The sequence below is a fragment of the Equus asinus genome, chromosome 12 (assembly GCF_041296235.1).
Source record: "Equus asinus isolate D_3611 breed Donkey chromosome 12, EquAss-T2T_v2, whole genome shotgun sequence".
In the NCBI taxonomy this organism is placed as follows: Eukaryota; Metazoa; Chordata; class Mammalia; order Perissodactyla; family Equidae; genus Equus; species Equus asinus.
In genome coordinates this window covers 71793577-71819994 of record NC_091801.1, presented here as the reverse complement: position 1 = coordinate 71819994, position 26418 = coordinate 71793577, and the positions used below count along the sequence as shown (strand labels likewise).

The following is a 26418-nucleotide window of genomic DNA, read 5'->3' as shown; positions in this document are numbered from 1 at the left end:
GAGATTCTAATTCAGGGGGGACTAAGTGTTTGCATTTGTAACGAATTCATGGGTCATGTTGATGCCAGTGGCCCAGGAAACACCCTTTGGGAACTCCTGGAGAAGGTCTTGCAGGAGGGCAGGGTTCTGGGGGAGTGATTAGGCAGCTGTCTTAAGTGATGGATTGGATGAAGGGAATGAGGAGAGTGAGGATCCTGGGTGGATGGGGAGGAGGTGTGGCCAAGAAGATGCCTCCATATTGCTAAGTCCAATGGACCATTCTCTGTGCATCCGGTTGTACCTCTTGCTGCCTTCGACACCACTGATAGAAGGGCTTCCGTTACACAGTTTCCTCCTAGTTTCCCTCCATCCCTCTGATGACATCTTCTCTTTTGGTTCCTCTCCCAGCATTTCCTGGGCTCCATCCTTGATTCCATTTTCCCTGGAAGAAGGGAGGTGGGGTCTCCAGCACTGCTCAGAGCTTCAACTCCCCCTCCTACATAGTAAGCACTCTGAAAACGTTTGTAAAATAATGTAGAGACGACTTGCCAGTTTTCTTTGCCCCCTACAGTCTATAGGGCTAGGACCTTATCTATCTCCTTTATCTTGGCATCCTTCCCACCCTCAGTCCACCGTGGGCACACAGTAGATACTCAACAGACATTAACAAGTGAATGAATTCCTCCTCTCACCATTTTGCCAGCTCTGTGAAAGCTGGCAGAAAGCTTGAGATTAATCTCTCAAAGTTTCAATCTTCTTATGTGTGAAATGGGGATTAGAAATAGAATTTGCCTCCCAAGAGCTGCTTTGGGGATGAAATAAGATAATGCAGGTAAAGTGTTTAGCACACAGTAAACATTAACTACTATTATTGTTGTTTTTATTGTTGGTACTTGTGTGACTTTGTGAGAGCTGTTGAACTTGTCTAAACTTCAGTACTGTCATGTTCAACAGTCACTCTCCAGCCGGGCCATTGGGAGGGTCCTGTGAGATGGAGGGTCTGGCAGATAGTAGGTGTGTAAGAAGGTTAATTCTCTCTCCCTGAGCTCTCCCCTCTCCCACCCTATAGACCCCTGACTGCAGTGGAGCATTTTATCCCTTGCTGGGCTGACTGGGTGACAATGGGAAGAAAGCGTTGGGACTTGTGGCTGAGCTCCCAGGCATTGTTTAAAAACAAAGAACATTCTTTTTAACCTCAGAAGATCTATATCCCATTAACACTTCCTCCCCTCAACTGTGTCTTCCTAAAGAGCTTAGTGTCGACCAATACAAACGAAATGAAATGAAAAACAAAATAGGAAATTAACTCAGAGTCATTTAGAATGACGAAACTCTTTTTGGCCTGTTTCCCAAGCTTTTTGCCAGATTTTCTTAAAGACCAGCAGAGAACTCTACTTATATATCCACGCTTTGAGTAACCTAAGTATCAGGCTGGCATTGTGAAAACTGTGTTCATCTAAAAATTTGATGGATTGTTTTTATAATGTGGATCTCCTTTGTTGCCTCCAAATGGCAGCATAAAATAACACTTCCTTCCTCTTTATACATTCCATTCCTAACAAAACCACCCCAGGGATTCCCGTGGGGTAGTCATCAATTCCTGGACAGTGTCCTGGTAAAAGGCATAGTCAGTATTCTCTTATTCCTTCCTGTGTATTCCTGACCAAATTGTGGGCTCCTCCTGTCCATCTCTTGATTATTGTTATCTACAAAGTAGATTGCACAACGGCACAGACCCTGGGGACTCTCTGGATTGGCTCTGAGGACTAATTTGTGTTAGGGTCAAGATCAGCCTGACTTTCTGGAAAGAGGTTGGCATCTGTGCTGTTTTCATAAACGGTTCCCTGGCTTCGTAAACCAAAGAGGGGGGCCTAAGAGTTAGTTGGAATGGTTCCCTTCCATCCCCACAGCCAAGCTCTGCATCCCTAAAGTTGTTTCCTGATAATTTGGAATGGGGAGTTGTTTTCCTAGTGAGGAACACTCTTTCCTATTCCACGGGCCTGTCCGTACTTAGTGATGCAAACTAACACTTTCCCTGTTCCCAAGTGAGTCACTCCAGGGCTGCTCTCCAGCCCACAAAGGGGCAAAGAGTGAATCGTTTAAGATCTCCCCACTTTAGTAACGCTTTGAACTACTCACCTTCTGTGGATTGAATCTCCCTTTGAATTTAGGATATAGGGTGTGACAGCTTGAAGCTATTAGGGTGGGACTTAGAACCCAAAATAAAGGATCAAGAAAAAGACATTAAGGGCTTGAACAAATTACTCGAGGGGTCAGAGCCAAAGACAGTAATTATTTATTGACTTATGGGTGGTGGTGCTGGCGGTGATGGATTAACAGCCCAAAGAGAGTAGAGGGATCTGAAGATCTACTCTGAGCTGAGACAAAGGGATAATTAGAACCACAATAGCAACTTCCATTTACCTATGTGGTAACGTTCTAGTTTCTGGTTCAGGCTGTGGGTTTTCAAAGGCTTATAATTAATAATATCACAGCCAAAAGTGCCTTTTCATGTTCTAATGATGAGCATGTGTCATGAGTGTCCCTGTGTGAAAGAGGTTGGAAGGAAGGGGAGTTTGTCGTTCCCAAAATAATGACTCATGACAGAGTAAGTATGTTTTATTTTATGATCTGAACGGTAGCATTTCCAGACTGGCTGCTTTCCAGGAACAACCGGTGAATCTCATTTAATAAATGGCTAAGGTAGGAGTGAATGAGTTGTGGGGTTTCTCAATGTGAAAGGAAAACTTAAACAATGAACAATGATAACAAAGAATAAAAAAGAAAAGGGGAACTGATGTCCAACTGGGTCTGAATGTTGAAACCTAAGGCACATAATGACCCCTGTTCTGGTGAACAGCCACCTGATTCCTCCTGCCGAGAGAGCGGTCTACCACCCGTCTAGCGTGGACCGCCTGGGTTGGAATCCCAGCTCTACTCTTCATTATCAGCGGACCTTGCCTGCATGGATGAGTCTTTCTGTGCCTCAGTTTCTCCTTCTACTAAAGGGAAATCAACAGTACCTCCTTCCTAGGGTTGAGGTAGAGTTATTGTAAGGAAGATGCTTAGAAGAATGCCTGGCACATAAATAGTTTAGTGTTGTTATTACTTGAGTCATTCCGTCGGGCCCCAAACCAAAAGTATTCTTGATCTCAGCACTTGAGACACTGTGGGGTGAACTAAGGCATGACAGCGAAGTGGTAAGTGTTTTTCAACAAACCCGGAACCTGGATTCTGACTTTCACTCTCTGTGGGGCCAGAGAGGTGACATGACCCCTCTGAGCATCTGTATTTCATTTTAGTAAAGTAGGGTTAATACCTTGCCTCCCAGAGCTGCCTTGGGGCTTATGAGACAACTCATGTAAAATGCCTGGAACCTGGTGGTAGCAGGCAAGCAAAAGTGGGTTTCTACTCTTCCCTCATCAACTCTTGTGCTGGGCAGAACCCCCAGGTTTGAATGGAGCGGGGACATGGCATGGGTTAACCAAATCAGAACGGAGTTTCTTCTTCATCTTCTTCCCAACTCCAGCCCTTCCCCCTCTTTGTATACTCAACTTTTATCTTCAACCTCTGTATCCCTTTGCCTACTTCTGACCACTCACCAGCCTCCTGCCTTTCATTCTTTCAAGTATCGACTCAGGCCCTTATCACAAATCTCCAGGAAGCATCTTATAACCCTGAGAACGGAAAGACCTTAACTTCTGTTCCCATCTTTGTAAACTCACTCCCTCATGGGCCAAATTCTGTCAGTCAGTAATTGATGAAAAGAGAATCAAAAATAAAGAAAAGAAACAAAACACTCACAACTTAAGATTTGGCTCAATTATATATTTGCCACGTATTTTATTTTTTTCTAAAAACAATAGAAAAAAATCAACTTTAAAAAGGAAAATGTACTTAAATAAAAAAAATTATGGTTTATAATACAGGGTTTGAAGTTTTGCATAACTGCTATAAACGTTTTATTATTTACATTTAATGGCCATATTTACACAGGAAAATTGGGGTAAATTTTAGCATGTTTTAAAAACAACTCTTAAATACAAATCTGCTAAAGGAAAAAAAAATGGCAAGCATAAAAAACGTTCTTTTATGCTCTAAGTTCCATTTGAGGCAGTTTACATTATGGCTAAACCTTTCAGTCCCAAGACCCAGCCAAGGTTGTGAGGTTACATTTGACCATGCATTTGGAAAAAAGTTCAGTCAGGAATTGCTGCAATTCTGTCCTAAGGAACTTTCTTCCTTACTTTCTCTTAGTAACAAGTGAGAATTCATGAGCAATTCCAGTTCTTTCTTCCAATAGGTCAATCTATGCTCAACAGTTCCGTAGCTGTTCAAGTTTAAGCTGCAAATGTTCTCGTCGCTTCCTCAGTAAATCCTTTTCTGAAACGAGCTTCTGCTCCTCTGCCTGGACTGACAAGATAAATACGGTGGCTTTTTTAAGGATAACTACTTTAGGAGCTTTTTCATTATTTTCCAACTCAGGGATCTGGTCTCGCAGGGCAAAAAAGCTCCTTTTCAGCTCATTTCTCCTCTGGCGTTCCAGGACGTTGTGTGTCCTCCTCTTGTCATTCTCCTCTGTGTCCGAAGACCTGGGGCTGGTACATTTCCGGTTGTTGCTGATCTGTTTCAGGACCCTGCCACTGTCCAACTTAGCCCTCTTGGCGGCAGGATAGTCCTTCCTAGTGGAGGGGGGAGCTGCGTAATTGTGCTGGTGGGTGGACACGTGGCATCGCTTAAGGACCAGGGGGCTGTGAGGAGGTTTGCTGTGGCCTCCTGCAGAGGGTGACCCCGATTCTGACCTTTTGGCAGGGGGCTGCCTCTTTTCCACAGAAACAACATCAATTTCTTCCTCATCCTCTTGTTCTTCTTCTTTAAAAAAAGAAATAGAAATCACTCGATTAGCAACGTTTCCTTAAAGCAATCAATGACCAGAATAAATTGATGCTATGCAAAGATAAGGCATTATGATGTGAAAAAGAACCCTGGCACAAAGTTATTTCTAGAGGACACACTAGCCAGTCATCCTCGTTCTTCTCCCCATGAAGGCAGAGGCTCAGAAAGGGAGGAGGACGGCTGGGTTTATGGCACAGACAAGAAAATTACAATTTACCAGGATACAACACTGATGCCAATTCTTACCTAAGACTTAATGAGGCTTTTGGACACACCCAAAGCAAAGCACATTCCCAAGCACCTCCTATTTTTAAGGGATTGTACCAAGAACCCTTCAGGTGTCGCAAATGATAGCTGCAAATCTCTTGGTACGATTTTAGCAACTCCCTAATTTACTGGAAGTACAAAAAGAAAAAAAAAGATCTTGCAGCTTTGCCAAAAGTCCTAGGGGGTGGGGAAGGAAAAAAGCCCGTGTTGGGCAGGATTTGCTTTGAAGTGTTCAAAAGAGGCTGAAAGGATCCCAGCTCCTCTGCCCATCCACTCTTAAGGCACTTTCCCCAGCTCACAGCACCCAGGCTGGAGACAAGCCCTCTTCATTTTCGTCGATCTGTAGTCCATTACATTCCAAGAACTTCTCAGAAGTTAAGGAGGCAGTTCATTCACTCTAGCACAGATCAATCCTCTTATCCTTATTCACACTCCCCCCACGCAGGGCAATTAAAATGCTTAAGAAAGGTAAGAAGGAGTGGATTGAGTTGCAAGATAAGCCAGAAGATTTAAAAACCCAAATGAAATTCCTAAGGTGGGGAGGGGAGGGAAAGGAGGAGGATGGCCACTAGGCGGTCTTAGGGGAAGCTATGGGAGAGAATCCTAAAGCCCAGCGTCCCAGGGATGATGAGCTCCCAGATCCTTCCAGATCTGCCATTTCTTTTCCAAATATAAGAAAAGAGGAAAGGAGGAGTCAACTGAAGCGGCCAGCTGAATTAGCCGCCAATGAGAAGAGGAAAGAAAGCCAGCCGCTCCCTTTGACAGGCCTGGAGGGGTCCAGCTTACCAGAGTCGCTGCTGGTGGTGGGGGGTGTCTCCTCGTGGAGCGTCAGGGGCTCGGGGCTGGCCCGCGGGGAGGACTCGGCCGAGGAGAGCAGAGAGTCCGAGGACGAAGAGAAGGCGGTGGAGTCGGGGGAGGCGCAGGGCTTGGGCGAGCTACTGTCGTTGAGCGGGTAGGGGAAGACCACGGAGGGGTCGATGCATTCGGAGGCGGCGGCGCTCAGGTCCTGCAGGTACAAGCTGGAGGTGGAGCAGCCGCCGGGCCCGCGGGCGGGGCTCGGGCTGCCGCTGTCTTTGCGCGCAGCCTGGAAGGAGGCCAGCTTCTCTGAGACCAGCTTGGCAGCGGCCGAGAAGCCGCTCCACATACAGTCCTGGATGATGATGTTTTTGATGAAGGTCTCGTCGTCCGGGTCGCAGATGAAGCTCTGGTTCACCATATCTCCTCCCAGCAGCTCGGTCACCATCTCCAACTGGTCGGCCGTGGAAAAGCTGCCGCCGCCGCCGTCGTCGTCTCCCCTGGGAGAGAAGGACGCCACCGCGACATAGGAGGGCGAGCAGAACCCGGAGCGGCGGCTCGGGGACAGGGGCGGGGTGGGCAGCAGCTCGAATTTCTTCCAGATATCCTCGCTGGGAGCCGGGGGCTGCAGCTCGCTCTGCTGCTGCTGCTGGTAGAAGTTCTCGTCTTCGTCGCAGTAGAAATAGGGCTGCACCGAGTCGTAGTCGAGGTCATAGTTCCTGCTGGCGAAGCTGACGTTGAGGGGCATCGCGGCAGCCTGCTGAAGGGGGCACACAAAGCGGGGCAGTCTTCAGTTAAGGGGGTTTTTGTTGGCGTCGAAACCCCGTGCAGTGCGCGCCGAAATCCCGAACACACTCCCCTTCCAACGCTATCCCCCAAAGGGGCCGGTAGGGGGGACCCCCCCAAAAGGCGCCCTTCCACCCTCTCTGGGTGATCCCCTATAATCTTGGACACACACTTGGAGAGCCAGCAGCGTAGCGCCAGCGGAGCTTCAGTCCGCGCGAAGCGCGAAGCCCCGGAGTTGGCCCCGCAGCCCCCAAGCAATCGAAATCGCCTCTGGTCTCCTTAAGAGGCCGGGGGAGGCAGCAGTGGGGAATACAATCTGCCAAATCGAAAGGCGCAAAGTTTTGCGCCACCCCAAGGATACGGAGAGAGGCGCCGGCGGCGGGAGCGGCTGCGCGCGGCCCCCTCCCGCGCCGGGCCCCTCCGCGCCGCGCCTGTTCCCACTCGCGCCTTCGCCGCACTCCTTTCCCCGCCGGCGCCACAGCCCCTCCCAGCCTCCACTCTGCCTCCTCCATCCCCACCCCCCAGCGCGCCCCCCTTCCTTCCTTTGCCGGCTATTGCTTCTTTTCTCTCGCCGGCTGGTGTAGCGAGCTCAGCCGCGGGCCTTAACACTTGCCCCCATAAATTAAAGGGGGGTGTTAGATAATAACAGGGGCACCTCCCTTCAATACCCAATCCGGCGACGAAACTGCGCCAGAGACCCTGCTGCGATTCCGCGCCCCGAACCGGGCGTCTTCCCCTCACCCGCCGAGGGTAGCAGCTGTTCTGGAAAAGCCCGGAGCCCCGCTCCCTGCCGTCCCCTCGCATTTCAGGGGCAAGGGGACACCAGAGGCGGCCGGGGAGCCAAGGCTGGGTGCGGAGATTTGCCCTGGTTTTGCCCAGGTCAGTGATTCCAGGAGAGTCAGACGCATCCCTTCCCCAGCCTTCCCGTTCCCCCTTCCTGCGCCTCCCCAACACCAAGTCCTAACATCTCTGTAGACTAGGATCTTTAATTTCATCATTCTTTTGAAATGCCAAATGTCAACTTCTTAAAAAAGAGCAGGGGGGCGAATTGGAAAACACCGTGGGGGTCGGCGGGCGGGACGCGCCGCAGTGTCTGTCTCTGGCTGTCAGAAATGCGGTATCCCGAAATTTAAATGTCCTTTCCGAGGCGGCGAAAAGTCAGCAGCTGCGGAGCTCTTTCGCTCACACACGCAATATGTAATTTTTACTCCGTAGAGCTCAGGATGCAAAAGGCTTTCTGTCCACCTCGAAGCATACCCCCCTTTCCCCCTCCAAAGAAACCCCAAATAGCAATTACTGCGATAAAGCAGGAATGTCCAGTCGGCCGGGGTCAGCGTGAATATACATAGGCAGAAATCTTTAAAGGCCAGTCTCAAAAACGCACCCCCGCTTTCCCTCTGCCTTCCCTCCTTCCTTCTTGACAAGTCAGTCTACCCTGATCCAGTTCTGGTTCGTCCCCACCCCACCCCGACCTACGACAACTACTCTGAGAAAAATGTCAACAGCGCAGGAATGGGAGAAAAGACAGCCCGGTTCGGGCATTCGTCTCATTGCGGCGTTAAACCGATAGAAAAAAAATTTCATCAAAAGACAAAATAGATTCGGGTGCTTACCGGGTTTTCCACTATCTGAAGGAAATCCAGCGTCCGAAAAGCGGCGAGGAGCGCCTTTCAGAGGAGCGGGTTGTGGGCAGTGGCGGGGAAAAGTGTCTCCCCAAATAGGCAGAATAGCCTCTCCGCGTCTGGAGAGTCGAGTTCTCGCTCGGGTGTTGTAAGTTCCAGTGGAGGGTGCCCGCCCGCTGCAATGGGCAAAGTTTCGTGGATGTGGCGGGGGTTGCGCACTGCTGGCAGGGGTCGGCGGGAAGGGTGGGGTGGGGGCGGCTGGGCCGGAGGCGAAGGCCCCCTTTCACTCCGGGTCTCCCTTCTCCGGGCGCCCGGAGCGCGACTGTGCTTGCTCAGCTTCCTCTGCTCTTCCACCCTCAAGGGCCCGCCCGCTCGCTCCCTCTGCCTCTCGCTGGAACTACTACAGCGAGTGAGTTTTTATACTGCTATAATCCGCCCTCCCCTCCTCTTATTTTCCCGCCAAGCATCTGAACAGCCCTGCCCTTCCAGAGGCAGGAGGGGAGCCAGGCGGCGGCCGGGGCGCGGCGACGACGGAAGCAGCGCCAGCCGCGAGAAGCGGAGCCCGGGGGTCCGCGGCCGCGCAGACCCTCGCCTATAAAGGGCCGGTGGGCGGGGATTCGCAAGAGAGGATCTTTTTTCCTTCTCCCCCGCCCTCTGCTTTGGCAACCCGCGAGCGGCTCTCCAGCGGAGAGAGGGACGGGACGGGGAGGAGACTCAGCCCTTTCAGGCTGGCACTCCAGTGCGCCGAGCTTTCGGGATGTAAACAGTGAGAACGCATGAATTAACTGCGAGCACCTACCATTTTCTTTTGCTCCCGCTCAAACCCTCTCCCCGTCTCGTCTCTGCTGCTGCTACTCTGGCGCAGCACTGTTTGACCAACCGCGTACTTGTCCTGCCTGCTTAAATCATCGCAGGCGGAACAGCTGAGCCCTTAACACTGAGAAGACACCGTGTACCCACGGCCACGCCACGCACGTCCTGGGCGGACGGACGCCTCCTAAGGCTGGGGAAAGGGCAGCGTTTGGAAAATAAGTCCCGTGAGGAGAGGAGGAAAGAAGGGGTGTTTATGGGCGCGCGCTTTGAGTGCGCGTGGGGCGTTGTGTAGATGGGGATAAATGATAGAAGGTATAGGGGGAAAATGATGCCTGGAATTATTAAGATAACTCAGCAACCCATTGCCACGTATACTTGGAAAGCGCGTTATGAATAAACACCCATTGCATTTGTTGGGGGGGGGGTCTTAAGCATTATTTGTGTACAGCTATCTCGATTGGGCACCTTCCACCCAGAAGGAATCCTTCAATTTGATGCCAAAGCAGCAGACACTCCCTCCCGCCACCCCCATCCCCACCCCCCGCGCAGTACTACACTGGGCTCCGCGGGAGCAGGCTGTTCCCCCGGGGACGCGCTAGTCCTTGAGATGTTTCTGCGTGTTCCAGAGCTGGAGTAAGGGAGGAGCGTGGCTGTGGGTGCGCGCTGCGGGGGACCTTCCCCAGCCCGCGCTCTGCCGGTCTGCATCCCGCATCACACCCCCGCGGCTGTCACTCGGAGTTCCCAAATCCGCAGCCAGGTTTCGGAAAAGAGGCAAATCCTCTTTGCATCCCGTGGCGCAGGTTTGCACCACTCTGGGGCTCCCAGGTTTGGTGGTAATCAAATGCGCTAGACAGGAGAATATTGGGGAGGGGGACGTGAGCCGCTGGACCCGCCTCCCCAGAAGCGGGGAGGAGGCGAGCTTGTGGACCCGGCCGGGGGATTCAGCAGAGACCCTGGTGAAAACCGTTAACTCTTTCCTCCTCGGACAAATGGGACGTTTATTTCCTTTCGGGGTCTTCTTTCCCCTTTATTATTGCAATTGTGATCACGGACAAAAAAATGCATCGATTCTGATCAAAGGACAGGAGCTAAGTATTACTTCTGTGCTTTTTTGGGGTCTTGAACCAATTAAAAATTGGCCGAATTTCAGGTGTTAATTTCCTAGTTCACTATATTTTTTTCTGAACACCATAGTGAAAGTGCCTGAGTATAATCCGCGTACATCTACATGCGTTTCATGTACACGTCGACCCAGAGTGTTGCCCAACGCTAGACATGATTTGCTGACTCCCTGAATGAATCTATATGTAATAGGTGTATAATGCATATTCCCTCGGGATTTGCTATTTTGCATTATACTAGGGTATTAAAAACGACGGCAATCTTCCCATCCCTGATCCCTCATCCAAACGCATTTTAAGCAAACTTTTCCACTCCTCCACCCCACCGTTCCAAAACAGGAAAAAATTCGGGGGGTGGGCGAGTATAGCATGCTTGTGTTCAAGACAAATTATTACCCTCTGAGTCTGCAGCTCAGGGTTCAATTGTTAAACGAGTAGTAACTTCCTCTCGAAATCAGGCGCAGAGCACAATTCCAGCTTTAAGGATTGCAAATTACTCCAGCCTCTAGGCCTTTGCCGCAAACGCGGGAAGCGACCAATCCCTAGTCCTGGTTTTGCTGCAAAGCTTCTTTCTCCCGCCCTCAACCCGGGTTGCACCCGCGCCCGCGTTTGAGAAAGTAAAGTAACTATGCCCTCTACTGGCGGCTGGGATCCCGCGTCTGGATTCCGAGAGAGGGCGGGGGTCGGGTGGGGGCGGGGACTTCCCGAGCGCAGGAGGGCGAAGGATGGGCAGCTCTTTAAAACCAATTTCCAGCCACCTCTCTGATTCCTTCAGGCCAACTGCAGAGGGGCTGAAGGAGAAGAGACTACTGGCGGGAAAAGTGGTTTAGAGGAGGCTATTCAATCGCATAAGTGTTGGTGAAAATTAACACACCACTGCTTATTGACAATGACCATCACCCTATGGAGAACTGATGCTATTTAGGGAAACGTGAAATAATTAACAAGTACACCTGTGAAAAAAATTTTCAACAGAACTCTAAAGCAGCAAGACAAGCTTTAGCTAACCACACGTCTTAGAAATCCATCATCTTCTAACTGCCAAATTTTAAAGCAAGACGCTGAATTTATTGGGGAACGGGAGGCAGGTGGAAGATGAGGGCTATTTGGTTTTGCTTATTAGTTTTTTAACTTAAAAAAAACTGGCCTCGTGAACAATAGTCAGATGTTTAATAGTGATGGGAGGGGGTGCCTTTGAGATTCTGTTGAAAAAAACCGTAAAGGACCATTTTAATAAAAAATTTTTGTACCAGAGCAATAAAGGTCGAAGTCAATGTGAAGGAAATTTACATAGCCTACTTAGTGGGTGTGAATATTTCAAACAGGTTTTTATGAGGAGTAGGGTGCTTAGCAGTGTCTCATCACCTAGCTGTACCCTCAGGAAATTTGGCAACAGGACATCTCCCCTGAAGGAGGCGTCTTAGGGTGATTTCCCAGGAATCTGGCACTTTTGGCATTGTTCTGCTAGAGGCTGAGTGACTGCTCTCCACAGGGGCAAAATGAGAAAAAGACAAAAAAACCACCAAACCAACCAAACAAACAATAACAACAAAAGTAGGTCTTGACCTCAGAGGGTAGTTTTTTTGGAAGTTGCTAAAGATGGCAGAGATGCCCTATCTTAAGGTCTGACTACTAAATTATGCCAGCTTGGTGTCGGGTGCGAACCCCAGGTGGGTATGTTGCTTGCAGGTTGAGGACTCAACCTCATTCTCTCCTAGGCTGGTGACATCACTGGGGTGGTACTTTCAAGTAACGGAGTTATTTTGTGTCTCCAGACAAAGTAGGGGCCATCCCATTTTGCAGATGAGGCAATGGAAAGTCAGATCTCAGTGAACTTAAGGGATTTCCTCATTTGTTTTCTTTAGTAATTTTAAAGAACATTTGACCCAGAATAGGCATTTGCTGGGTTAAGAAAGGGATGAGGAGATTAAAATTAATAATATCATTGCAGATGCCCAAAGTGATCCATGTTCAGTATAAAAGAAAAGATGTAAATAGAAAAATAAAGGAATAAGATTACTAAGAGTTTCTAATCCTGATCACCCAGAGATAGACGTTGGAGTCTAACTTTTAAGGAAACTTTTTTTTCCCCAAAGATTTTATTTCCTTTTTCTCCTCAAAGCCCCCTGGTACATAGTTGTGTATTTTTAGTTGTGGGTCCTTCTAGTTGTGGCATGTGGGATGCTGCCTCAGCGTGGCTTGATGAGCAAGCAGTGCCATGTCCGTGCCCAGGATTTGAACCGGTGAAATCCTGGGCCACCAAAGCAGAGCATGTGAACTTAACTACTCAGCCATGGGGCCAGCTCCTAGGGAAACTTTTTAAGGGACAGCCTGACCTTTCTACTTCCTTTTAGAAGTCAGTGGAAGACGTCTATTGACTGAACATTTCTGGCTTGCTGGTTTAGGGACACTCTAAGGCTGCATCTCTCCTTCTATTTGAGAGGCGGCTGGGTTTCTAAGAAGAAGCAGGTCTTCCGAAGGGCAGCTCTATTATGACCCACAGGGCTGGGGCTCCAGGTAAACAGTCCAGTAAGATTTCCTCATGGGAGAGAACAACACTGCGTTACTGCAAAGAACATTCTTTCTTCCAGGATCGTACAAATAAGAATCATTACTTCTCAGCACCGTATGTTCTCACAATGACGGTAGTGCTACTTTTATACTTAGGAAAAAAGAAAGAAATGCAGAAAGAACGAGCAATTTGACTAAACTTCCTCCTTTCTTTCCAGAGACACGAAAGGAGAGACTCAGAATGTGTGTGGCTTGTATAACAGAACAGCGGTTCCCCTCGGCTCCTTTGAATATCTCTTCCTCTACCTCTCAGAAAGTTTCCTACTGAGTTAATCTTTGACAAATAAGAGGAGTGACTAATATGGAAAGAAACTGGACCCCTGTGACCAAAAACCAAGCTCCAGTTTGGGGACAGGACAGAAAGCTCAGGATGGGTGGGCTGTTATTTCAAAACCCCTTCAAGTCGTGTAAGGTCTGTCAAGAAGGGAAGCCAGAGAGGAGAATGATAAGTACATGTCTCCAGCCGAAAGATCATTTTGAAAGAAACGTTGTTAGATTAAACCCAAGCTAGCCAGGGAATATTAAAAGAAGGGAAGATCTCGCAAGCATTTGAATGCCAACCGTTTGTCTCAACGAGAGGAACAAAGAAAGCTCTTCAGCAGACATGGAAATAAAATTCAGCATCCTTCATTTATAGGAAGGGTAACAAATAAGGCAGTGAAGAACATCTTCGTGCATTTTACAAAATGCATTTTGAAAATGTCGTCTCCTTCTCCTCACCCCTATACTGCATAAATTAAGCAACTGAGAAGGAAAAAAAAATTAGGAGATGTTTTTAGCATAAAACCCTAGAGCTGACATTTCCTGCATGGAGTGCATTTGATTGCTTTCTTACCCGTTGGCTTCCAGACCTCAGATCCTGGCGGAGGGTCCTAGGCTGGACCCAGTCAACCCCTAGTCTCGTCTCCAGCTTGGCACTCTCCTTTTATTCCTTTGTCTTCGCTGTAAGCCTGCCTTACTTCGTAGCTGCTGGGGTAGACAAATGGTCCCTTTGTTCGGCCTCTTCAAAGGCTCAGTTTATTGTTCCGTAAGTGCCAAACCCAAGCCAATCTCAGACGTTTCCACACTTTCGCTCACTTGGCCAGTCTTTGCGATGGTCCTTTTGGGCAACATCATCTGTCCCCAGGATGGACACTTGCTGGGTTGGAGGTGGAGGTGACTGAGAAGGAGATTTGCTGGGGGGTACTTTCGCTTTTTAATCTGCAACCTTCATTCAGAAGCCAGTGGGAAGGGAGCCTGTTCCCTTTATGGACTTGCAGGATCCCAAACCAAGACTTCTGACTTTCGGAGCCTAGCTTACCTTTAATTGCTCTCATTTTAAAATTGTGTTTTCCCCCGTAACTCCTTTTAAATGAACTTTGTGACAGGAGTTTTCTTAAAGGTGCCTGGTGACCTCAGATCACCAAAGCCAACGACCTCTCTCCCAATTTCCTTCTCGACTTTGCTGCTGTCAGGGAGACTGATGGCTTTGGGAAATGATTACTCTTTTCATTCCCGTAAACCAGTGGTTCTCAGCTGAAGGTGCCCCCAGGGGACATTTGGCAACCTCGGGAGACACTTTGGGTTCTTACAAAGGCATGGGGCCTTATTACTGGCACCTTGTGAATCGAGGCCAGGGATGCTGTGGAACATCTTGCAATGCCCAGGACGGCCGGCCCCACAACAGAAAGTTCTCGGGCCCATATGTGAGCAGTGTCCAGGGGGAGGATCCCGGGTGTAACTCCACGTTCTCCCACTGTTATTCCCACATATCCAGTTTGTTCTTCCATTTCCCTTCTTGGCTCTCCTTCCTCTTTTACCCGCCACACATAGCTGCTAGAATTGGCTTGCAGTCGATTCCTAGTAGTTGCTAGTCTCCCACTCCATTTAACCTTGCACACTGATTAAATTTCTTCTTCATTTGAAATTCTTCAGTGGCTTCCAATGGCTGAAAACGAGGCTCCGCTGATGGGCTCAGCATTCCAGACCCTCGTGCGTCTGGTCTCCACCTTACCTTCCACTATTTCCCACCCACCCTCCCCATCAGAGAATCAGGTCTATTTACAGTCACTCTGAGTGAGGCGAGTTCCAGCCTTAGCACTTTGGGTCGGGCGGTTCCCCTAGTCTTGCTGCTGCTTCTCGATTTATCTAAGAACTCCCTCGCCTGGAAGACCCAGCTAACGCCCCGTTTTCTCTGTGGAGTCTTCCCTTAGTGCCCTGGCCTGTGGCCATCTTACAGAGTCAGAACAGTGTGGAGCAGTTTTGGAGAGCATCTGATTCAGCTGTTCTTGAACATGAACATTTGTTCTCAGAGTGAGATCCGGGGGACCCCAGGCTCACGTGGACTCCCTGTGGTCTTTTCTAGCTATCAGAGAATGGGCATCTTTTTCCGCTTCTCCATGAGACTGTAAATGTCACAAAGTCAGGAACCAAGTCTGGCCCATAGTAAATGCTCAGTTAATCCTTTCAGAGAGAATGAGTGTTCACACTCTGCAGGGTGAGAGAATTGAGTTAATCTGTAGACTTTCTCACCTTTTGGCTACAAGAATCTAGTATATGAGCAGAGGCTGGGGAATCAGCTTGCCTGGTGTCTATTCTGTCATGACCACTTGCTAAATCTGGCAAGTCATGTGACCTTTCTGAACCTCACTTTCCTCATCTGTGAAATGGGATTTCCACAACTGTAGCACCCATCATTGAAGATGATGTAAGAATTAAAGGAGATAATGCATTTACTACAGAGCTTTGTGCCTGGCCCACACTCAGTAAATGTTAGGAATTGTTAGTATGGGTCCTTGATTTAGCAGAAAATAATGTCCCGAGCTATTTTAAGTTTAATGTATCGGTATTTCACGGTGCTTCACAGAGAGTTCCGTGACATCTCTGTCCTCTATCACTTCATCAAGCATGATAGACGGTGGACTAATACAAGCTTGTCGTTGGACAGATGAGACACTGAGGTCTGGCATCGCAAAAAGGTTATCTACTGTTTGGTAACTAATTCCTAACCCTGCCTTTCTTGTCTCCAACTGCTGCAGGACTGACTTACTATTCCAAGTGAATGCCATTTTATAGATCTGTTCATCGAGAAAAAGCAAAATTCTGGAAGCTCTAGAAGGAAGAATTTTGCATTATTCCTATTTAATATAAATTAAGGCATTATGTTCAAATTTCCCTCCTTTGACTGAATTCATCTGCTGTCCCATGGCTGACCACCAGGGTGTGGTCCTGGAAGACCCAGAGCACAAGGGAGTACATTGGCTCCTGGCTGGACAAGGCTTCTGCTGGAATCTGCATCTGTTTTCTTCCTCCTGTGATTGCACCTAGACAGTGGAAGAAGTTTTCCTTCAAAGCATAGACTAAGATCCAGGTATAGAAACTCTGACTTCTAATCCACATTTCCTCCTATCATATTTTAGATCAAGGGTTGCAAACTCAGATGGCTCCAGGGGCCCAGCGGGGAATTTAAATGAGGAAGACAATAGGGAGTGGTGGGGACTGTGACAAACTGGAGAATGCTTGCCTGTGTGAAGCTGGCAGCTGCTACTCAGTGCCTGCTGGTCATTTCCCTTCATTATGGGCCGATTGGTGGCAGCACTTCCAATTTTTCAGGGAAAGTGGAAATCTAGGTTTCAAAATATTGGCAACCAGTTTAAAAAATTATATGGAGAAGCCAAACATGTCTATGGGATAGATTCAGCCCTCAGGCTGCCAGTCTGAGATCTTTGCTTTTTAGATCTTAGTAGCTCAGCTAAAGTGTGTTTCTCTAAGAGCTTTTCCTGATGACTTTTCCCTTCTTTTGAGAATTTTAACTATTCCTTCATTCTTTTGTGATACGGAAATAGTTTACCACTTTTGTGGGTTTTCATGTCTGACTCCTTGACCAGAAGCTTCTGTGGGCAGGATGGATTGTATCTTATTGCCATGTGCATCTGCCAAGAAAGCCTCCATATTGCAGAATTCCTCCTTGCTTCATTTCCACCCAAGGGCGAGCCTTATTCATGGGACCTTGATGACAGACTGAGCCTCGAGATGGTTAGAGTGAGGGGGATGAAGACAGGAGCCAGCCCAGAGAAGTAGAATTGGGCCGAATGACCAAAAAACAAATACAATAACATAAAAACCAAACCGAACTTCAATAACTGCTTAAAGCAGCGCCCCCTGCAGGTCCCTTTCGTCATGTTTTATAACCCCATTCAGAGGAAAATCCTACCAGAATTGAAGAGAGGAAGGGAGGTGTGGGAATCTGACAGTAAGAAGTGGCCAGGGAGAAGCTCATGGTGTCAGAGTTCTCATGTGGAAAGTGGTGACTCATTATTGGGTCATGAAATCGGTTTAACAGGTTGTGATCAACGTTTTTGCAAAAATGGACTAGAATAGAAAATATCAAAGTAATCAAAATGTATTACTGATTAAGTATTGTTTTATGAGTCTTCTCTCTCTTTCAGTCTGTCTCTTTCTCCTTCTCTCTGTGTATGAACTGGGTCATGATGTGAAATGCGTCTCTAACTGTGAGTTAAAAATGTTAGAATGCCACTGCATTATTTCATTGAATCTCCACAGTAATCCTGTGAGGTGTAAATTAATAGTCCATTTTACAGATGGGGGAAATTGAGGCTTTGTAGAGACTTGCTCACATTCACACAATGAGTGGCAGACATGGGATTTGGCACCCAAACCCTGTTGATTTCACAGCCCAGGCCGAATCTGCTCTACCACAAGCCTCAGTCAACCCTGGTGCCAGGTGCTTGCTATTTCTCTGCTGCTGCTGCTGACTAGGGCAAATTTCCTCTGGGAAATGCTGGAGGGGTCAAATAGAGGACTTTACCTCTCTCCGCTTCACCTCTCATTCATTGGGCACCTCTTCCTGGTGCATAATGTCAAGGGGTCAATGACGACATGCATGTCAAGACAATGGATAAAGATAAATGGATGAGTTCTTGCCCTCCAAGGAGCTGTAAAGCTCATGTTCTGTCTTTCTCTGCTGGAAAATTTCACAAGGCAGCTTAGCGCTATTTGTGCTTATGATGTAGACTTTTGTTTCGGTGAAGGGTGAGGGCAGAGGAAGAGGCAGTGGTGGTCCACGGAGGAATGAACACAGCCTGGCAATCCTATAAGCATTGGCATGTCTATGAACCCCTGAAAGCCCGAGTTCAAATTCTGGCGCTGACTTTGAATGGGTATGGAACCTTTGAGAAATTACTTCTTTGTACCGAGCCTCAGTTTCCCCATCTGTAGGAATGGCAACAACCATAACTGCCCCATGGAGTTGTCCTGAAGATGAAATGAGAATGCGTGCCCTCAAAAATGATAGCTATTGTGTCGTCGTTAGGATTACCAGTATTCTTTATCTCACAGCTTCCGGTGTCTTTAGTTTTTTCAGATTGGAATGCTATTGCCTCCTTCAGGGGCTTATTCAAGGATTCTGTGAGAACATGTATGGTACGTTCCAAGCTGCGCGCCTTGGTTGGCATTTTGGTGGGCGTCTATACGCAGTGGGTATTATTACTGTGGGTGAAGCAGAGGCTGTGACTCTGCTCATGAGGGCTGTGCTTGCATGACCAGGTGGTCACTGCACGCAGCCTTCAGTCTGCAAAATAAAGTGAACTCCTTTGTGCCCCTCTGTGCAAACATGTCTGGAACATCAACCCCTTCCTTAGCCAACTGCCTGTGGGCCATCTGAGAATTCTCACCCTCACAGCATCTCTGCAGGGAGGGATGTGGGGGAGAGCGGAGACGTTGGAAACTGGCCAGGGGACTTCACAGGCCCAACAAAGAATTTTTTAAAGGGGTTGATTTGGTAATAGACAGAGGGGAATTCCATGGATAAATAATAATTTATGCAAGGAATGCTGTCTGCCTCCCTGCTGAAGTGTTAGTGCATACTCGTAGGCTCAATTCCTTTCCCATTCTTTGCCTTTTACTTTCCAACTCCTTAAATAATTACACTGATGCCTCCTTTAGCTGACTGGGTGGGAGGAGAGGCATGGGGTGCCCAGCTTGGATGTGGCTGCAGTTTGCCATAAAACTGAAATAATTAATTTTAATGCATTACAGGATTAAACGCTAAATAAGAAAATATTGAAGTTCTGGCCGGTATATCTGAATGTTGTGCTGGAGGTTAATAAAAACTGGCTTCACTGGAGATACACAATTGTGAATTAAATTTGGTCTTTGAACAAAGATGCTGTTAGAGGGTTCTCTAATTAGATTAGGAATCAAACCCCAAAGCCCTCTCCAAGGTACCCTACCCTGACTTGGGCATCTATGGGAATGTTTGGGGACTCTTTATTTGTGTATGAATTCTTCTGTCTCTCTTTGTGGTTTGGATAGATTTTTGGCGGAGGGGGTGAAGGGTCAACTCGGGTTTAGGGAGGAGGTTGGAGGATCGGGGACCACTTTGGGACTCATGATAAAGGACTTCGAGCAAAGACAGCGGACTGGCTGGAGGACCAAAACTTGTCTGCTGATGTGTTGGCTCAGATGCGGGTTTTGATCTTCTCAGCATTTATAATATCTTAAAATCGGTGCCAAAACTAAAAGTCTGTAGGTTTCACGTAAAAATCTGAGTCTCTGCTTTCCCTTGAAAAGCCAGATTTGGTAATCCTGGGCTTGCATTCTTGTGTGGATGGAGGCTGAGAAGGAGTCAACTGCTCAAGGGCCTCGAGCTTGTCAGCTGGCCTCAGTCTCCACCACTCCCTTCTGCTGGGCCCTCTCAACTTATTTATGGTCCCTTTCTGGCTTCCACCTGGTCCTTGTAGGCGTTTGAGCTTATGACCCCTGATTTAGAAAATTTCCTTGTGTATTCAGATCTCTGGTTATGAGGAAAAATTTCATCCTCAGAAAGGAGATATTTGAGAAATATTTGTTGAATAATGATAGTAGCTAACAGTAGGCACACACTATGTGCCCATGTGCCTGGCACTTAAGAAAAAAAATAACAGGGGCCGGCCCCATGGCTGAATGGTTAAGTTTGTGTGCTCCGCTTCAGTGGCCTAGGGTTTTGCTGGTTTAGATCCTGGGCACGGACTTGGCACCACTCATCAAGCCGTGCTGAGGTGGTGTCCCACATAACACAACCAGAAGGACCTGCAACTAGAATATACAACTATGTAGTAGGGGGCTTTGAGGAGAAGAAGAAGAAGAAAAAGAAGATTGGCAACACATGTTAGCTCAGGTGCCAATCTTTAAGAAAAAAACACCCAGCTTTATTGAGATAAAATTCACATATCATACAATTCATCTATTTAAAGTGCCTGGTTCAATGGTTTTTAGTATGTTCACAGGGTTATGCAACTCTCACCACAATCAATTTTCAAACATTTTCATCACCTTCCAAAGAAACCCTGTACCTACTGGTGGTTACTCTCCATTTCCCCTCAACACCCCAGCCCTAGGCAACCACCAATCTACTTTCTGTCTGTATGGCTTTGCTTATTTTGGCCATTTATGGTCCTTCGTGACAGCCTCTTTCACTTAGGATAATGATTTCAAGGCTCATCTATGTTGTGGTGTGAGTCAGCACTTCCTTTCTTTTTATTGCTGAATAATATTTCATTGTGTGGATACAACACGCTTCATCTCTTCGTCCACTGATGGACATTTGGGTTGTTTCCACTTTTTGCAGTTTTGAATAATGCTGTTATGAACATTCCTGTACGAATTTCTGTGTAGACACGTTTTCATTCCTCTTGGGTGTGGACATGCTGGATCATATGGTAACTCCATGATTAACCATTTGAAGAACTTTCAAACTGTTTTCCAGAGTGGCTGCACCATTTTATCTTCCTACCAGCAGTTAGTGAGGGTTCCAGTTTCTCCATAACCTCACCAATACTTGTTGTTAGCTGTCTTTTTTGATTATAGTCATGTTAGTGGGGGCGTATGTCCTTGCGGTTTTGATTTGCATTTCCTTGATGGCTAATAATGTTGAGTATCTTTTCATGTGGTTTTTGGCCATTGGCCAGCCCTGTTTTAAGTGCTTAAGAAAGTAATTCTTTGCTCCCCAACAACCTCGTGAGAGAAGTTCTCTTGTTACTACCCTTCTCTATTACATGCCAAGCTCAGACTTTTAGGTGCAAGCTTTCTTTTCAGAGGATAAAATTAATTATTATTATATGTAAGGAAATTACAGTTCCTAATTCTGGATATGAGTGTAAATCTCAAAAGAAGACTGTCTGATATACAGTTAGCACTTAATAGTCAGTGCCTCAGTAACTCCTCTTGATCATGTTTTTCCTGACTCAGGACCTTTGCACGTGCTGTTTTCTCTGCTTTGAGTAGTCTCTCCCTGGCTAACTTTCATTCATCTTCTAGATTCTCTGATAGGCTTCTCTGATCCTCTATTCTAAATTTGGACACTTATTCATTCTCACAGAACTCTGGACTCACCATAATAACATTCGTTCATTAGTGTCGTTATATTTCTGGTCTTTATTTTAAGCAAAAAGTTTTGTTTTGTGCACTTGTAATTATGCTATATATGTACATTTGTATTCTGCCTTGTAAAAAAATTTAACACCGTAATACAAAAATCACTGGCATAATTGAAAGCATAATTCTAAATAGCTACAAAATATTCTATTAAGTGATTATTAAACAGCTCATTTAACCATTTCCTTTGTTAATAAAAGTTTGAATTGTTTCATGGCTTTCCTACGGTAAATAACACTGATATGAACATCTTAGGGCATAAAGCTTTTTTCTATATTTAGGATTATTTCCTTAGGGTAGAGTCTCAGAAGTGGAATTATTGAGTCAGAGGCATTTGTAAGGCCCTTGATATACATCCCTGAAGCACTAGTGCAAAGAAGATGTTTCAGTGACATAGACTGTCCCAAATGTATATGACGGTGTCAGCACTGGCTTTATCATCATCCTAAAAAAATGCTTTGGTTTAACCTGCACTTCTTTGATTAACAGTGGGGACAATTCTAATAATTACACAAACACTGGAAGCACATCTTAATCGATATGCCAATTAAAAAAAAATAGATACTACGTTATGGATGCAATTTCCTGAAGGAGCCCAAAAAAAACTGAATGAAAGCATTCGTTGGTGCAGATAAGAAAATGAAGTGGCCCACACAGCCTGAATAAAGCTGCTGATAATGGGATTTGCAGATAAGGGAGAAGGATATGTGGCTGGACTATTACCCTGTAGCTCATTTTTTGTGCCTTATCAGAATAGAGGCCTGCTCCCTTGTAAATGATGACTACACCTGGCAGTGCAGTAGAAAGATCTCATACTGCAGGTGGACAGCAAGTCCTGCTGGAGACAGCTCCTGGTGCATATGACAGGACTTAAGATGTAGAATGTTGCGATTGGAGGAGCCTTTGCGAACACTGGGAGGTTAAGCGTTTTCAAACATTTTATTTTAGTTTAACTTACCAGTGGAATTTTTTTTCTGTGTGAAATCTCAACATGGAACCTGGGATGGGGAGAGGAGGGGGCAGCAGGAGGGCCATTTGGTCCACTCTCTCTTTCACAATGGCCTTGAGATGTTGGCCATTATCTCCAGATCAAGTTACAAATGCAATCCCAGGGACACGCTGAAAGGATGGAGAGATTTCCATCCTTTGATCTTCCTCCAAGCACTTACATGTATTAATCATTTAGTTCTTACAACAACCCAATCAGGGATACCGTCTTTATTTACATCTTGTGGAAGACGTAACGACAACACAAGGAGGTTAAATCATTTGCCTGGGATCAAACAGTAAACAGTGGAGCAGGGATTCAAACCCAGGCAGTCTGAAGAGGGCGGGATGGAGACTTTCAAACTGGAGAGCAGGAGCTATGATGAAGTGGATAGTGCATGGGAAAATGTGGTCCCTTGTGCTAGATCCCCCAATTTTTTCAAAAAAGCTAAATTTTCTTTGAAAAATGGGATTAACCAATCTTGGCTTCCTGAAAGATATCAATTAAATCAAGCAGATGAAGTAGGCAGAAGATGTGGCTGTCAGGGAAGCTCAATAGACCCTCACTTAGCCATTGGAGGGTCAGAACCTGAAGGAATAGATGGGATGTTCCTACTAATAGTCCATTCACTTGTTTATCCTCACATTCAAAAGTCATGAAATGAGCAGTGTAGTGGTTAGAGAATGCAGGCCCTCGGGTTTAAGTCCTGCTGTCGTCCCTGCTCTATAACTCTAGACTATTCAACCTCTCTGAGCCTCAGTGCTCTCGTCTTTAAGAGGAGGACAATAATGGTATCTATCTCATAGAGTTCTTGGGAGGAGTAAATGAGATCATGCATATAATGTGCTCCTGTTGCCTGGTACATCATAAGTGCTCAATAAATATGAACTGTTAATATTTAGTCATTCTTTCTTTCAACAAAGGTTTGCTTGGTCTCACCTGTACTCCCTTGGGTCGGTGGAAATGTCTTAGATGACCCAAGAAAGGGATGAGATAAAATTCTGCTGCCAAAAGTTTTAGCCACAAAAGCCCCTTGCCGTGAAATGTGTTGAAGGGTAAGAATTTTTAAGAGAAGACTGAATAACTTATCTAAGCCTAGAAATAGATCAGAAGAAAGGGAGTGGACACAAGTTCACCTGGGAACACAGACTCAGAAGCACCCAGCAGTAAGGCTGTCCTGACATGGATGGTGAATCGTGTTCCTTTTTGTTGTCTAGGATGAACAAAACAAAAGAAAACAAAATGAAAAAAAAAACTAGTGCTCCTCTGCTACTCAGGATCAAACTAGGATCTGTCATAGAAAGCAATGCTTTCCATGTCTCTCGTCTCTGGGGAATTGGCTAAAGCCGAGTTGGAAAGAATTTGGGTCACAAAACAAGGCGCCCGAATTAGCAGGTCACCTTCTGTGAGTAAATCATCTAAATACTACATCAGAGCTCAAACAAAAGCTCTTTGTCTCTAAAGTGACACTTTGAACCACTTTTTCTGTGATTAAATAAAAAAAAAAAGGAAAAGAGTTGAATGGAGGCCAGGGAGCCAATTAGAATCCTTTTCAACTCCAAGTAAGGCATTCTACTCAGTTATATATATATATATATATTTTTTTTAAAGATTTTATTTTTTCCTTTTTCTCCCCAAAGCCCCCCGGTACATAGTTGTGTATTCTTCGTTGTGGGTTCTTCTAGTTGTGGCATGCGGGACGCTGCCTCAGCGTGGTCTGATGAGCAGTGCCATGTCCGCGCCCAGGATTCGAACTAACGAAACACTGGGCCGCCTGCTGCGGAGTGCGCGAACTTGACCACTCGGCCACGGGGCCAGCCCCAATCTACTCAGTTATATTTTTTTAAAAATTGGGATTTGGAACTAAAATCATCGTATAAACAGTTATCATTTATGCAGCATGTGCTGCATGCTAAATTCCACATCAAGAGTTGAGGCATCATTATTTCATCTTATTAAATTTTCTTAAATGTAAAATATTTTAAATTTAAAGTCTTTGTTTTATTTAGAGCAGTTTGAGGTTTACAGGATAATTGAGAGGAAGGCACAGAGATTTCCCGTAGACCCCCTGCCCGCACACACATATAGTTTTCCCCATTATCAACTACACTCACCAGAGTGGTACATTTTCTACCAAGGAGGAACCTCCATTGACACAGAATCACCCAAAGTTTGTAGTTTACGTTGGGATTCACTCCTGGTATTGTGCTTTCTGTGGGTTTGAATAAATGTATAATGACATACATCCATCATTAGGGTATCGTCCAGAGTATTTTCACTGCCATGAAAGTTCTGTGTTCCACCTCTTCATCCTTCCTCCCCAATCTCCTGCCCCAGCCACTGATATTTTTACTGTCTTCATAGTTTTGCCTTTTCCAGAATGTCATATAGTTGGAATCCTACAGTATGCAGCCTTTTCAGATTGGCTTCTTTCACTTAACAATAGGCATTTAAGGTTCCTCCATGTTCTCATGGCTTCATAGTTCACTTCTTGGTAGTGCCGAATAATATTCCATTGTCTGGATGGACCACAGTTCATTTATCCACTCTCCTACTGAAGGACATCTTGGTTGCTTCCAAGTTTTGGCAATTATGAACAAAGTTGCTATAAACATTCGTGTGCAGGTTTTTGTGTGGACGTAAGTTTTCAACTCCTTTGCGTAAATACTGAGGAGCACGATTACCATTTTCTCATTTTAATCCTTTCAGTAGCTCTGTGGAATGGTCATCCTTATCCCCATTTTACAGATGAGAAGACTGAAGTTCAGAAAGGTCATGATTGACCTAAAGACACAAAGTTGAGTCGGACTCAGACTAGACCACACAGGGTCCTCATCCTCTGTGTGATGCATTAGGAGTCAGAAGGTGGTCCTTCTGCCAGCTTTGCCTTTTTACCAGATGCCCTTGATCTGCTAACTCAGCCTGTCTTCTGTAAAATAACATTTTGTGTTCTACTGCCTTATAACGTCCTTCTCAAATGCAATCCTGGGCAGAAAAACACTTTGGATTTCTCACTTTTCCACTTAGCACTGTGGACAAGTCACTTTGTCTCTCCAGCCTTCCCTTTTTGCCTCTGCAATAAAAGCGTTGGACTAGCTGCATTGAGCTCATTTCCAGCTCTGCGAGTATAGGATTTTGCATCTTCACTCTTCTTCTGGTTCCTCAGCGATGAATTGGAGACACTGACTATCAGTGGGGGAGAATGGGAAGCTGTGAATGCTTCCATTTGAGCTTTGGGGTTGAATGATGTTGTAATTTCAAAGCCTCATTATCTTACTTTCTAATGTTTTGCTGCTAAACGACTGTAGTTCTTGGGGGAGGGGGGTTGGAATATCAATGTTGGAAATAGTTCCACTGGGGAGGGTGAAGATTTTAAATTAGAACCTTAGTGACCAAATGCTGTTCAGAGTTTGTCCCTGGGGCACCCAAGTCTCCATCAAGGACTCTGTAGTGTTTGTAATTGAGCCTGTTATTAAGTGGGGGCTGGATGGTGGAGGAAAACATAGTAAGGGGTGGAGGCAATATGCTGTCATGGACAGCCTGGGCATGGGGTTCAATAGTCTGGTTCTAATCCCTGTTCTCTCACTTCGTAGCTATGTGACCCCAAGCTCTCCATGGCTCTCCCAGCTGTTCATAAAGCAAGAATGGTAACACCTTACAACTGGCTTCTTAAGAAAGAAAAGAGATGTTAAGCCTGAAGTCTGGTACCTAGTTAACTGTTGTCCAATTTAGACACTACAGAAGATAATCTGGTCCTTCAGGACCCCAAGTGGGATCAGACTCTTCTCTGGGTTGACCTTTCTGGCAGAGCTGTGACATTTCACTGAGCTTGAAACTTCTTGGGTGAGAATTGCACCTCGGTGTTTTTCTTCTCCTCCAGTCAAGTCTAGGCTGGGTAGAGGGAGGAGGAAGCCAGGCACGGCCTTACAGAACATTCTATCCTTAGAAAACACTCTAACATTGTTACTCTTATTCCCATTTCATAAAGAAGCACAGCGAGGTGCAGAGAGGTAAAATTTGGCAAAGCTGACAGAGCTGGTAAGTGGAGGAGCTGGGGTTCAGACCTATGCCTGCAAGGTCTGTGTTCTTCCGCAGATACCAGGAGTCCTAACGAAAATTTTTGATGCTTGACCTTCCCACCTCAAGCCTCTACCTGCCAGTGGCTGCG

General features: G+C 46.4%; 1 protein-coding gene across 5 annotated transcripts; it reads right to left on the bottom strand.

Moving 5' to 3' along the window:
- Window positions 1-3786: 3786 nt before the first annotated feature.
- On the bottom strand, window positions 3787-9250 carry MYC (MYC proto-oncogene, bHLH transcription factor). Of its 5 annotated transcripts, none has more exons than XM_070481594.1 (3): window positions 9145-9250; window positions 5929-6697; window positions 3787-4851 (listed from the first exon to the last, which is right to left on the bottom strand). In XM_070481594.1, exons 1-3 carry the CDS (start codon window positions 9145-9147, stop codon window positions 4295-4297), a joined length of 1329 nt encoding a protein of 442 aa, XP_070337695.1. In that variant the 5' UTR covers window positions 9148-9250; the 3' UTR covers window positions 3787-4294. The 5 variants fall into 5 exon arrangements, with proteins under 5 accessions (XP_070337695.1, XP_070337696.1, XP_014686817.1 ...); XM_070481595.1 differs by having other exon boundaries at window positions 5929-6694; window positions 9145-9246; XM_014831331.3 differs by lacking the exon at window positions 9145-9250 and adding an exon at window positions 8337-9102.
- Window positions 9251-26418: the final 17168 nt, after the last annotated feature.